Raw genomic sequence first — 12,159 nt, 5'->3', positions numbered from 1 at the left:
AGCGAAGCGCTTCCGTTCCGTTACAGGAGGGCGTCGTCTGTACGTACTATCCGGCCATCCTCTTTTGACATCAGAATGGGTGTGGTCCGGAGCAACTCCGTCCTGATCACGTGTGCCGGTGGGCATCTTCTTGTCTGAAGCGGACGGACTCAAATACTCTGAAGCGTTTTGTAGCATAAATTGTGTGTTTACGCCAGCGTGCCTTTGTGTCTGCGGTCAGGCAGTTCATTATTTATTCAATATGCAAATATTCGCCCAGTGTCTATATTTTTCCTCTTCCTGCGCTGACGTCCTCCTCCGCAGCATGTAACGGACCAGAAAGTGAAACCATCATGGCTCACTGCGAAGGCTTTGTAGTAGGTAGCATCAAAACGTACGGCCGCGGCTCTTCCGACCGTCCCCGGCGAAGAGAAGGCAACGCGGACTAGTGCAGTTGCCAGGGAAGGAAAGCGCGAACAAGGGGGCAGAGATGCCAGCGCGCGGCTGCCACACGGACTGCGTGGAGCGGCCCCTGTCGCGGGCGCTGCGGGCCCTCGGCGCCTTGGTGGGCGCCCACCCGTGGCCCTTCCTGCTGCTGCCCTTGGCGCTCTCGGCCGCGCTGGGCGCCGGCTTCGTCTTTCTGAAAGGTCTCGAGGCCAACGATATCGAAGGCCAGTTCACGCCGCGAGGGGGCCCGGCCAAGAGCGAGCGCCGCTTCGTCCAGGAGCATTTCCCGACCAACGACGGCGAGCACTTCTCCGCCCAGAGGCTGACGGGCGAGGGCACCTTCGTCTCCTTCCTGGCCGTGGCCGCCCCCGGAGACTCGCTCCTCACCGCGCAGGCTTTCGCCGAGCTGCAGAAGCTGGACGCGGCGGTGCGGGGGCTGCAGGCGGGCGGGCTCTCCTTCGCCCAGCTCTGCGCCCGCAGCAGCAAAAAGTGTCTCAGCCCCAACCCGCTCCTCAGCATCGCGCAGAGCTCCCCGGGGGGCATCGAGGCGATGCTGCCCCGCCTCACCTTCCCGCTCTTCCAGGGCCGGGTTTTCCTGGCCCCTTTCCTGGGGGGCGTCAAGCTGCGCCCGGGAGATGAGCAGGCGCGCCCCGTCGAGGCCGCCAAAGCGCTGCGCCTTGTCTATTATTTGCAGGAGGACGACGCTGGGCTGCGGGAGAAAAGCAATCGCTGGGTGGAGACTTTCCTGGAGCGCATCCCGGACCTGCTGGCCTCCTTGAACCTCAGCTCCTTTCGGGTAAGGCGCATACACTTGGGACCAGTTCACAAACGAAACGGTGAAACGTGAACACTGCCTGCTTCCACCCTACGCGGTAGCTTATATTCTCAAGATGCTGTTTTCTAAAACGGCATTTACAGAGTTAAATAGCCACTTCCATGCACGGTTTTATAGGAAAACGGGTTAGCCGGGGAGTTCTCGGACTTGGATCCCCAGATGTTCTTGGACTACAACTCCCATCACTCGTTGTGGCTCGGGATGATGAGATCTGAACTCCAGCAACATCCGGAGATAAAAAAAAAATTAGGGGCTAAGCCCTTCATTCTTTCAGGCTGCTTTCTCAGCCTATAAAAGCAAGCCACAGTCTACTAACTAGAGTGTAACACCAATGTGTGCAGGAAAGCACTATGTCCTTAATTCATCAACAAGAATGTAGGAAAGGAAAATGGGGGTGGGGGGGTCCACCTTCTGGACAGTTGCAAGCCACACTAATAAAGGGAACTGTGACCTGAACTGGAAGGTTATTAATAGCACTGGCCAAAGCCCAGGTCTCTGTTCCGAAAATCTCTGCTTCTGACTGACTTAATAAAACAAAAACCAGAAGGGGAAAGAATGACCACTGCAAACACAAAGGGAGTTGACTGTAACAGACATTAAGGGTTTTTTTGTTCTTTAAATATTTTTAAAGCCCTTGGCATTCCCTCCAACCCCACTGCTTTCAGTTTAGTTTCACTATTCCGTTTAATTCCACTGAAGCTAAGGGGCACTAAATAAAATAGAATAATAATTTTAAGAAGTCAACTGGAGTCTAGCTCATGCCTCCGGTCTAGAGTGGAGGAATGCGAAAAAGAGGTTAATGTTCACCCTCCCTCAAACCATCTTTTCCAACATTCAACTCTCCCACTACCAAACGAAACAATAAGCAAGGTGCAAAAAGGGTTTGCGGGGTAACGAGGACGAGAGACAAGTGGCAAATCCCCACCCCATTCTCTCTGCAATAAGCAAAACAGGCACCAGCTCTGGGCATTCAGTTCATGTTGCTGCCTCAGCGGGGAGCAGAAGAGGGCTGCACGCTCTGACGCTTTCAGCGGGCCCTGTTCTCGCTGCTGCCCACCTGCCACGGCCCTGGGCCCCACCGCCTGGAATCTACCAGCCTCCCCACCCCAGACTAAGTCCCGGAGCTGTGGCACGCGCACCCCTGTCCCCAGATGGTCCCCACTCCCCAGCAGCAGGCAGCCTTAGCTGGGCTTCGGCAATTGGCAGCACCGCGTGCAGGGCCGGCTCTAGGGGATCTGGCGCCCAGATGCAACACTCTGTTGAGCGCCCTTCGTTATCGTGAAAAATAAAAATTTGAAATACAATTAGTGTGTATTCAAAATTTAATACACAAAGATTTTATGTAATTATGTACATAACATTGTATATGAGTTTTGGTGGCGCAGTGGTAAAACTGCCACCCTGTAACCAGAAGGTTACAAGTTCGATCCTGACCAGGGGCTCAAGGTTGACTCAGCCTTCCATCCTTCCGAGGTCGGTAAAATGAGTACCCAGAATGTTGGGGGCAATATGCTAAATCATTGTAAACCGCTTAGAGAGCTCCGGCTATAGAGCGGTATATAAATGTAAGTGCTATTGCTATTGCTATATAATATAATTATGTATTATTATTATTATTTTATTATTATTATTATTTTGCATTTATATCCTGCTCTTCGTCCAAGGAGCCCAGAGTGGTGTACTACATACTTATGTTTCTCCTCACAACAACCCTGTGAAGTAGGTTAGGCTGAGAGAGAAGTGACTGGCCCAGAGTCACCCAGCAAGTCTCATGGCTGAATGGGGATTTGAACTCGGGTCTCCCCGGTCCTAGTGGGTTTCAGGCAGATTGGGTAGAAGATACTGTATGGGACAGAAGTCTTAGGAAGAAGGCTGAAGATGGAGTCAGAGCTGAAGGAGGAAGGGCAGGCAAAGAGCTAAGGTGCCTGTTCCCTATCAGGAAGTCAGTTTACCAGGGAAGAGAGTCATTGCTGGCTAGATACTGATGACCTGGGGAATGGCTACCCAGTTTTAATAGTTAATTTGTTTTAATTGTTTATCATGTTGTGAATCGCCCTGAGCCATTTTGGAAGGGTGGTATATAAATCTAATTAATTAATTAATTAATTAATTAATTTTAATTAATAAATTAAAGAGAGACCAGATTGAGGACTGCAAGAATTCAAGCAAGTCATCAGGGAACAGCAGCCAAGCCTGTTTGAAAAATTCAAGGCTGAAAAATCTATCCCAGCTGTCAGAAGGCAGGCCTGGCTTAGAACCGTCCAAGGCCTGTGGCATTTAAAGGGATAGCACACCTTTGTCATCAGTTTCTGTGATTGCCACTTGAAAGGACAATTAGGGGGAACTGATGGAAATGTCAGTTACAGATTCAAACTGACACAATAGGAGGAGAACTGGTCTTGTGCTGGCAAGTATGACTTGTCCCCTTAGCTAAGCGAGCTCTGCCCTGGTTGCATATGAATGGGACACTTGATGTGTGAGCACTGGAAGAGATTCCCCTCAGGGGATGAAGCTGCTCTGGGAAAAGCAGAAGGTTTCAAGTTCCCTCTCTGGCTTCTCCAAGATAGGGCTGAGAGAGATTCCTGCCTGCAACCTTGGAGAAGCTGCTGCCAGTCTGTGAAGACAATACTGAGCTAGATAGACCAATGGTCTGACTCAGTATAGGGCAGCTTCCTATCTTCCTATGTTTCTACACACAAATAATGCGCCATGCACAGTGTGGCACACAAAAACATTATATCTCACCTCTGGCTCTGACTTTACAAGAAGTAAGGTCTCCAGGATAGCTGAGAAGAGATAAGTATGTGCCTCTCAAGCTATATTATTTATGGCATATAGAAGAACAGGTTCATTTCTCATGGGGTTATGAAATCGCATGGCTCCTCTGTCCCTTACAGATTATTATTACATTTATATCCTGCTCTTCCTCCAAGGAGCCCAGAGCGGTGTACTACATACTTAAGTTTCTTTCACAACAACCCTGTGAAGTAGGTTAGGCTGAGAGAGAAGTGACTGGCCCAGAGTCACCCAGCTAGTTTCATGGCTGAATGGGGATTTGAACTCAGGTCTCCCCGGTCCTAGTCCAGCACTCTAACCACTAAATCACATTTATACACATGCTACATGGAAGATGCTGAAAGGCATCATCTCATACTGCACGGGATATGGCATTGGTAAACCCCTCCTGTATTCTACCTAAGACAACCACATGGCTCTGTGGTCACCAGGAGTAGACACCAACTCAATAGCACACTTTACCTTTACATGTCCAGAACTGAATGAGGAGTGTGTGTGTGTGTGAGAGAGAGAGAGAGATCGATCCGTATGTATATTCTTTAAACTAAGGTGTAACATATAAGGTATTCATTACAGCAATTCACTGGCCAGCATGAACAACTACTCACAAAATCCTTCTTACTCCCCTCTATCTCATCATTGAAACTTACACAAGATCACACACAGGCTTTTTTCTTTGTGCCAATTAATCTCAATTTTGTGGATACATTCATGATTAAGCAGGCAAAACACTCAAGTAGTCCTTGTTCCTTATTTTCACCCTTTAAAAAATAGTCCCTACCTATGCCTGTAAATTCTACTTAATTAACTCAAAATAATCATACTGAAAATTAAATTGAACATTATACTGCATTAAGCAACTAAAACATACTGCATTTTTGCATTTTTGCCCTGGATTCTACAGGCACTGCATGTTTTGCATTCAGTACTCTGCCATCCACAGAATCACAGACACAGAGTGATTCCATGCCTGGTATCTCCCTATTTCACAAAACATACATCCCCCATAAGCACCCCTCCATTTTTGCTTACTGTTTTTGAAATAGGAATGATAAAGGATGCTTCCTCTTTGAAATTAGACTGTGCCTGTGGTTTTGCTCGCTCCCCCATGTCTCCTTTCTCCTAGCCCAGATCAAGCAAGGGGAGGAGGAGAGCTCTGGTCAAGTTTGTTTGAGAGTCCCTTTGCAAAACAAAGAAAGTCCCTTTGTTTTGACTTGTTGACTCAGACTGAGCCAGAGCCCAGAGGGGGCAGCTGGGAGAACAAAGGGAAGCCACCCTACCCACCCCCACCTCTGTGAGTCTGTCTGTCTTTGCATTGCAATCCACTTCGGAATCCACTTGGCTGCAGAGAAGAAAGAGACAGAAAAGCCTGTTGCTTTTCTTCAAGTTCCATCAGCACCTTCCCAGACTCCAGTGGGTGGCGCTCCGATGCAACGCATCTCTTGCTTCATAGGAAAAGCCGGCCCTGACCGCATGCGTGCGCGCAGCCTTGCTCAGTCAGCTCACCTCTCGGTTGGGCAGCCCACAGCATGTGGACTGGCAGACTCGAGGGGAGCTTCTTGCCAGCGCTGCCTGCACCTGGAATCTGCCCGGCCCGGGCCCAGCCTCCCCAGGCTCCCCCCACCCCGGTCCCGGCACAGCGCATGCACACCACGCCCCAACCCCAGCAACCTTGGCCAGGCTTCAGCACGGCGCAGCTCTTCTTCGAGGGAGGGCGGGAAACAGAAAAGATCAACTCTCTTGTCGCCACCACTCTCACTCCGCTCGCACTGCCGCCCGCCGCCTCCTGCCCGCCTCACTCACTCCCAGTAGTAGTTACTGTCGGGGTGGGGAGGTCACCCCCCGCCTCCCCCCACTAAGAGAGAGACTCTCCCTGAGCCCTAAGATAAGACGCCACCCCCGCCGCCACTGAGACACACACCCCCGTGAGCCCCGTTTAGCTTACAACCCTCTCCCCCCTCCTCAGTAAATTTAATTAAAAGAAGAAATAATTTTTTAAAAACCCACACACCCCTGGATGCTGCGCCAGCCTTTATTGTTGAATGAATGTGATCACTGCCGTGATGATGATCGTCATCCTTCCTTCCTCCTCCTAGTAGGCACGCACGCACACTGCAGCCCGAACTGAAGAGAGAGCCGGCAGCGAGAGCGCTACGTGCAGCAGTACATGTGCGTGTGTGTGAGATCTTGCCGGGGGGGGGGGTGCCAGCCAGGAAGGAAGGGACGACTGGCTGGCCAATGAGCAGGCAGGCTGGCTGAGAGCAGCAGCGCGGCACCCGGAGGTGAGGTGCGGTGCAAAGCAGCCCAGCCAGCAAACCAGCATATAATTGCTAAAATTTTGTGGGGCTGCCCAGCACCGGTGTGGGGGCAATCATTGACCTTTTTTCACCCCCCTCGAGTGGCGCCTAGGGCACATGCCCTGCCTGCCCCCCCCCCCCGATGACGCCTGTGCTAATAAATCCTAATAAAGTATTTAGAGAGAAACAGAGAGAAAGGCATGAGGAAGGGAGGGCTTGGGAAGGGGGTGACAGTGATTAGGAGGGAAGTGGGGAGCAGGCTAGACTGTGCGTTGAATAGGCATCTCACCAGGTTCCCGAAGCAGGCTTCAATGGATTTGTTCATTGCTGGAACTTGAGAGTGATGCATGCTTCAGCTGCCAGAAAGCTGGTGCTGGAATTCAGGTGCTTGGAAGCAATGCAGTCTTCAAGCGGTCAAGCAGGCTGGTGGTAGATTGCTCAGAGCGAGGTGGAGAGTGAGAGCACCATGGCTGGGGAAGTCTTGACCTCTCACTACGCAGCAGAGGTCACCAACAGTTCCTGTCCATGGAAAGAGTTCCTGCTTTTAGCCCCGTGGCTCTAGCAGCAAACTCTGGGATGGCTCTTGAGCAAAGATCTGCTTGTTAGGCAAAGCTTGCTAATTTGCCATGCCCAGAGACTCCCTTCTTATAGTGGTTTCATCCCTTGATGTCCATTGAGTCTCCTGGGTCACAAAAGGTGTCTATTCCTGTTATCCTCTGGATATTGTCTTTTAATTATCAATATTAGTTCAGGATATTTGGTCATTCAGGGAACACAGGATCTCTGTTCATCTCCTGTTAGCAGAATATTGTTCTATTGTCATTTCCGAAGTAAATTTGCCTCTCTTGGTCCCAAGAATGTTAAAGGTCAGGAGTTAGTGAAAGAATTAGATCTATTTGTGTGAGACAGCAATTAAATTACTTCTTGTGTACATCTATCTAGTGTGTAATTATAACAAAAGAATGTTTAAAGTAACATCAAAAAGGGGTACATGTGTGAGGCTAGTTAATCAATACATTTGACTAAGGCAGAAGCATCCTGTCAGCGAGGTAAGGGGATTACTGGAGAGCAAGTTAATTTTAGCAGTGTGAGACTGGTAATCAAGCAAGACCCATTGTGTCTCTTGTGAGTTTCACAAGCACTGATACAGAATGCTAGATTACCCCTGCCTTCACAAATCATTTACCAGGCAGTCATGAGGTCTGGGAGTCATGCACTGGTCAGTTCATGTGAATTCAGGCATTAATTGATTCCTTAATAAAATGGAATTTAGACACAGGCCTGAATTCTACACAATTCTGGGTTGGTAATTCTGGGTTTAATGTTGGGGTCAAGGTGTCCCCAACAAGAGGGGGATCGACGCTATGGAACCTTTAAAAAACAAAAAAATCTCTGTACACTTGCGCAAATCTGCCAGCAGGGGGGAGCGCCATTCCAAAATGGTGCCTTTTGCCATTGCAGGCTTGCACAAGGCAAGTAATCATAATAATTTTTTTTTTTAATGGTGTAGAAGGAGGGAGGAGGTGGAGGGGAGGCAAGTGCTCCTCCAGTGAGGGTGAGCAATCGGAAGACGGGGTGTGGGGAGTGAGTTGCCCAGGAGGAGCAACCCTGCTTACCCCACACGAGCAAGAGTGGTGGCTCCTCTGGTACTGGCAGTCACGAGATTTCCCTAACCCCGAGCCGTTGCTGCCCCTTTCTCTCCCCGTCAGTGCTGGGCTGGCAGAGGGGCTCCAGGAAAGCAGCAGCTTTGCAAGGGGGAGGAGGGGGCACAAAAGGGAGGGAGGGCACCCCCCCTCCCATCCCCACCCAAGGAGCCCTCTGGAAGGAGAGCAAAATCAGCCTGGTAAATTATTTCATGGACAGCTCTGAGAGGAGCTATAAAATCAACCAATCCTCGCACTGCTATTGCAGTTGGGATGGCACGGAACATGCTTTTATCAGGGAAAGGGCTGGAAGGGAGCCTCTTGCCCACCACTCGCACTGTAAACAGTGCTCGCCCCCTCCCTTCTCCCAAAGAAGAAGACAAAAATAATCCCAGTGGTAATTGGCGCCCTAGGTGCAATTCCAAAACACCTTGAAGGGCACCTCAACACCATAGGGGCCACAGAAATCACCATCAGCCAGTTACAAAAAGCAACTTTACTGGGAACAGCCTATATTCTGCAACGATATATATAATAATAACAGCAATATTGAAAATAAAATTCAGCCATCCCAAGTCCTTGGGAAGGACTCGATGTCTGGATAAAACAAACCGGTCAATAACACTGGTCTACTGTGTAAACAAGAAATAATATTATGAAAATAACTGTACACACTGCAAGCATAAATAACGTGACAAGCCTCTCTAGAATGGAAAAATACAGCTACTTACTTTCCTGCAACACTTTTGCCACATTATAGGACAATTACAAAATGATTAAATCCGAAACAGGGCACGGGAAATATGAATGGTACCCTGCTGACAACGTAACAACACCAATGTCGTAACATGGGCAAAATGGAGGGACACTTAGTGAACATGTAATGAAACTGTTGCGGTGCGGAATCTGGAGAACGTCCTGTAGCCATTCTGTTTGCTACTTGTAGAAGAAAATGAACAACAGGGTGGCACTACCAAGAACACATCTGAAGTGCCCTAAAATTACAGTTTTTCCAGTATGCCATCTGGATTCTTGTAAATCAGGATGTATTAGAGTCATTATGATGATGATGAATATTTATATACCGCTTTTCAACAAAAGTTCCTAAAGTGGTTTTTCACAGATATAAATAAAATGGCTCCCTGTCCCCAAAGGACTCACAATCTTAAAAAAAGAAACAAACATAAGATAAATACCAGCAATAGCCACTGGAGGGATGCTGTGCTGGGGCTGGATAGGGCCAGTTGCTCTCCCCCTGCTCAATAAAGAGAATCACCACTTTAAAAAGGTGCCTCTATAAGGCACGGGTCTCATTCATGAGATACGGTAGCTGAATATTCTACCAGAGGAGTTCTTTTTAAAAAATTGAGGAAATTTAGAGGAAACTGAGTAAGCGATTTTTGTAAATTACCATGTAGCAGGGATTTGTATAGAAAGAAGCTGCAACATTTTGAAGGTTTCAATTAATGCAATCTTGTAACTGGAAAAAACTATGAAAGAACTTATGATCTCTGTTACAATTTGTTTCCTATCTTTTGAACTGTTATGAACATTCAGAGATAATATTGAGGTAGATATTAAATATTTAATAGATTGTCCTCTTTTTGCCCTTCCTGGCAGGTGGCTTATTTTACTTCACTGTCCAGACAAGAAGAGTTTGAAAAAAATACCAAAGAAGTTGTCCCTCTGTTTTCCATCACATATTTTTTAACAATATTCTTTTCAATTATGTCATGTTCAAGGTAACGTTTTTCTTAATTATTTGAGGAGGGTAAATCATCTAATTTTTAAATCATAGAATTTCATCTTTCCTCATAGTTAAAACTAATAGTGTTATAAACTATAAACTAATATAAACTAATAGTTTATATAGGAAGTATTTTAGTTACATCAGAAAAATTGTGGAGACTGGCAAAATGCAGCCACTTGTTAAAGAACTGAAATATTTCAACAGAAGCAGTTATATATTATTACTTAACAGTCGTGAGCTTACAATTATTTTTGCTCATAGTAGTCCTTAATTATTCCAGTAGCTGTAAGCAGTAGCATTGAACATCCGTCCAGATGTGATTTTGCACATAGAGAGTTCCACGGTTGTGTCTCCTTCCATGTAAAAGGGCCAGAGCAGTAATAAGGAGTGGAAGAGAGATCTCCACGTCTGAGTGAAAGGGTTCTTATGAGAAGAAGGTTGCTTAAGTGTGACTATCAACTTGGACCCTACACTTGACAAGAACAAGTGTATTAGACAAGTGTATTTTTCTTTCTCACCTAACTATAAAGAGAGCCTACCTGTCTTGTTGTCCCCTTTGCTAAGAAGGGTCCACCTTCTTAGCATTTGAATGGGAGACATGTGTAAGCACTGTAAGATATTCCCCTTAGGGGATGGGGTGGCTCTGGGAAGAGCATCTGCATGCTTGCACGCAGAAGGTTCCAAGTTTCATTCCTGACACACCCAAGATAGGGCTCAGAGAGACTCCTGCCTGTAACCTTGGAGTAGCTGCTGCCAGTCTGGGTAGACAATACTGAGCTAGATGGACCAATGGTCTGACTCGGTATATAGCAGCTTCCTATGTTCCTATCCCACTCTTAAATAATAGAAAAATAGGAAGCTGTCTTCTACAGAGACAGACCATTGGTCCATCTAACTCAGTATTGTCTACACAGACTAGCAGCAGCTTCTCCAAGGTTACAGGCAGGAGTGTCTCCCAGCCTCATCTTGGAGATGCCAGGGAGGGAATTTGGACCTTTTGCTCTTCGCAGAGCAGCCGCATGTAAAAGGGCCAGAGGTATAAGGGGAATATCTCACAGTGCTCACATCTAGTCTCCCATTCAAATGCAAACCAGGTCAGACTCTGCTTAGCAAAGGGGACAATTCATGCTTACTACCACAAGACCAGGGTGCTTTCCAGATTAGCTGCTTAATAGTGGCTAAATGCCTTATTCAGGCAAATTGCAGTCAAAACATAAAACCTGCAAGGGGAGCAGTCTCGAGAAAACTTAACAACCCAGAAAAATGACACCTTTTTTACGCCGGATAAAATGACATCATAGCATTAAATCGCAGTGATTAAATTCAAAACAAGGCATCCAACATATGAATGGCACCCGGCGGTCAGTGTCGGGACTGCGGTGTCACAACACAGGAAGTGTGAAGCACACTTCAGAGATACGTCCTGACCCCATTTTAGGGTCTAATCTGGAAAGCGCCCAGCTCTCCTTCCAGGAGTCCCTGTTGGTAGCCCAGACTCTCCGATCTAATTATGTTAGAAGTGCTAGGATTTTTTTGGGGGTAGGATGTCTAACTCCAGTCAGTAGGAACAGGTTATAAGCAAGAATTTAACTGAAGGAGCAAAACAGCTTGGCTGACATCCAGATTAAATTGTTCAATAGCCCTTATTACTTAGGAGCTACTTTAAAGTGACTACTTAATTTCAGTAAGACTTCTGTTGAGTAGTTTAGTCAGGGTCAGCCCTTTGTTTTGTTTTGTTTTTAATACTTCTCCAGAAATGCATTACCGTTATTGCAGGTGTCATGCTGTGGGATAGTTATGACACTTCCTTAACAACAGACAGCTTTATTAAAGGAAAGGATTTCAATATGGTTTACAGTGTGGGCGAGGTTGTCGTCCTACAGTCTTGTAGAAAATGTGAGGCTAGATAAATGGAATATTGTCTAATCTTACGGAGGGTGGGTGGTTCTGTTCAGGGAAGTAGCAAGAAGGCTAAGAAGGAGTGAATCATTCAGCAAAGTAAGCCACAGTCCCATGAAGCTGCTGCAGCGAAATGGAGAAAAAATGTCGCATATATAAATAACTGTCATGACCTGGACTGCCAAGTCCACAATTAGTGCGAGAGCAAGGCTCACACAGAGCTCAGTGTTTTCCTTAACAAAGCTATTGGTTAGGGCTTGGTAGACTATAACCTTTCATTTCTAAAAATCTATATATTTAATCCTCGTAGACGTGCCCGTCCTGATGCGTGGAAAGCGTCCTGGCACCCAGTGGATTGGCTGGGCGGCGGAGGCTCACGCACAGCAGGACTCAGGAGGCCGTTGAGCTGCTGCAGGGGGAAATGGCGGCAGGCGTTGGGACCGGCTGTGGCGAGGAAGCGGCGGAGGAGGTGGCGGTGGAGGGCCCTGCGCGGCCGCCAGTGTCAGGAGGCGG

General features: G+C 47.5%; 1 protein-coding gene across 1 annotated transcript in view; it reads left to right on the top strand.

The window, feature by feature from the left end:
- The first annotated feature begins 105 nt into the window (after window positions 1-105).
- Window positions 106-12,159, top strand: part of LOC128329929 (patched domain-containing protein 3-like) — a 29,628-nt gene continuing 17,574 nt past the window's right edge. Inside the window, exons 1-2 of the mRNA XM_053261866.1 lie at window positions 106-1,222; window positions 9,618-9,739. Coding sequence (XP_053117841.1) covers window positions 470-1,222; window positions 9,618-9,739 — 875 coding nt within the window. The 5' untranslated portion in view covers window positions 106-469. The remainder of the gene's footprint in view (window positions 1,223-9,617; window positions 9,740-12,159) is intronic.

This window comes from Hemicordylus capensis, chromosome 6 (assembly GCF_027244095.1).
Source record: "Hemicordylus capensis ecotype Gifberg chromosome 6, rHemCap1.1.pri, whole genome shotgun sequence".
Classification (NCBI taxonomy): Eukaryota; Metazoa; Chordata; class Lepidosauria; order Squamata; family Cordylidae; genus Hemicordylus; species Hemicordylus capensis.
The sequence above is the reverse complement of the archived record's forward strand: the minus strand, read 5'-3'. Positions and strand labels throughout refer to the sequence as shown.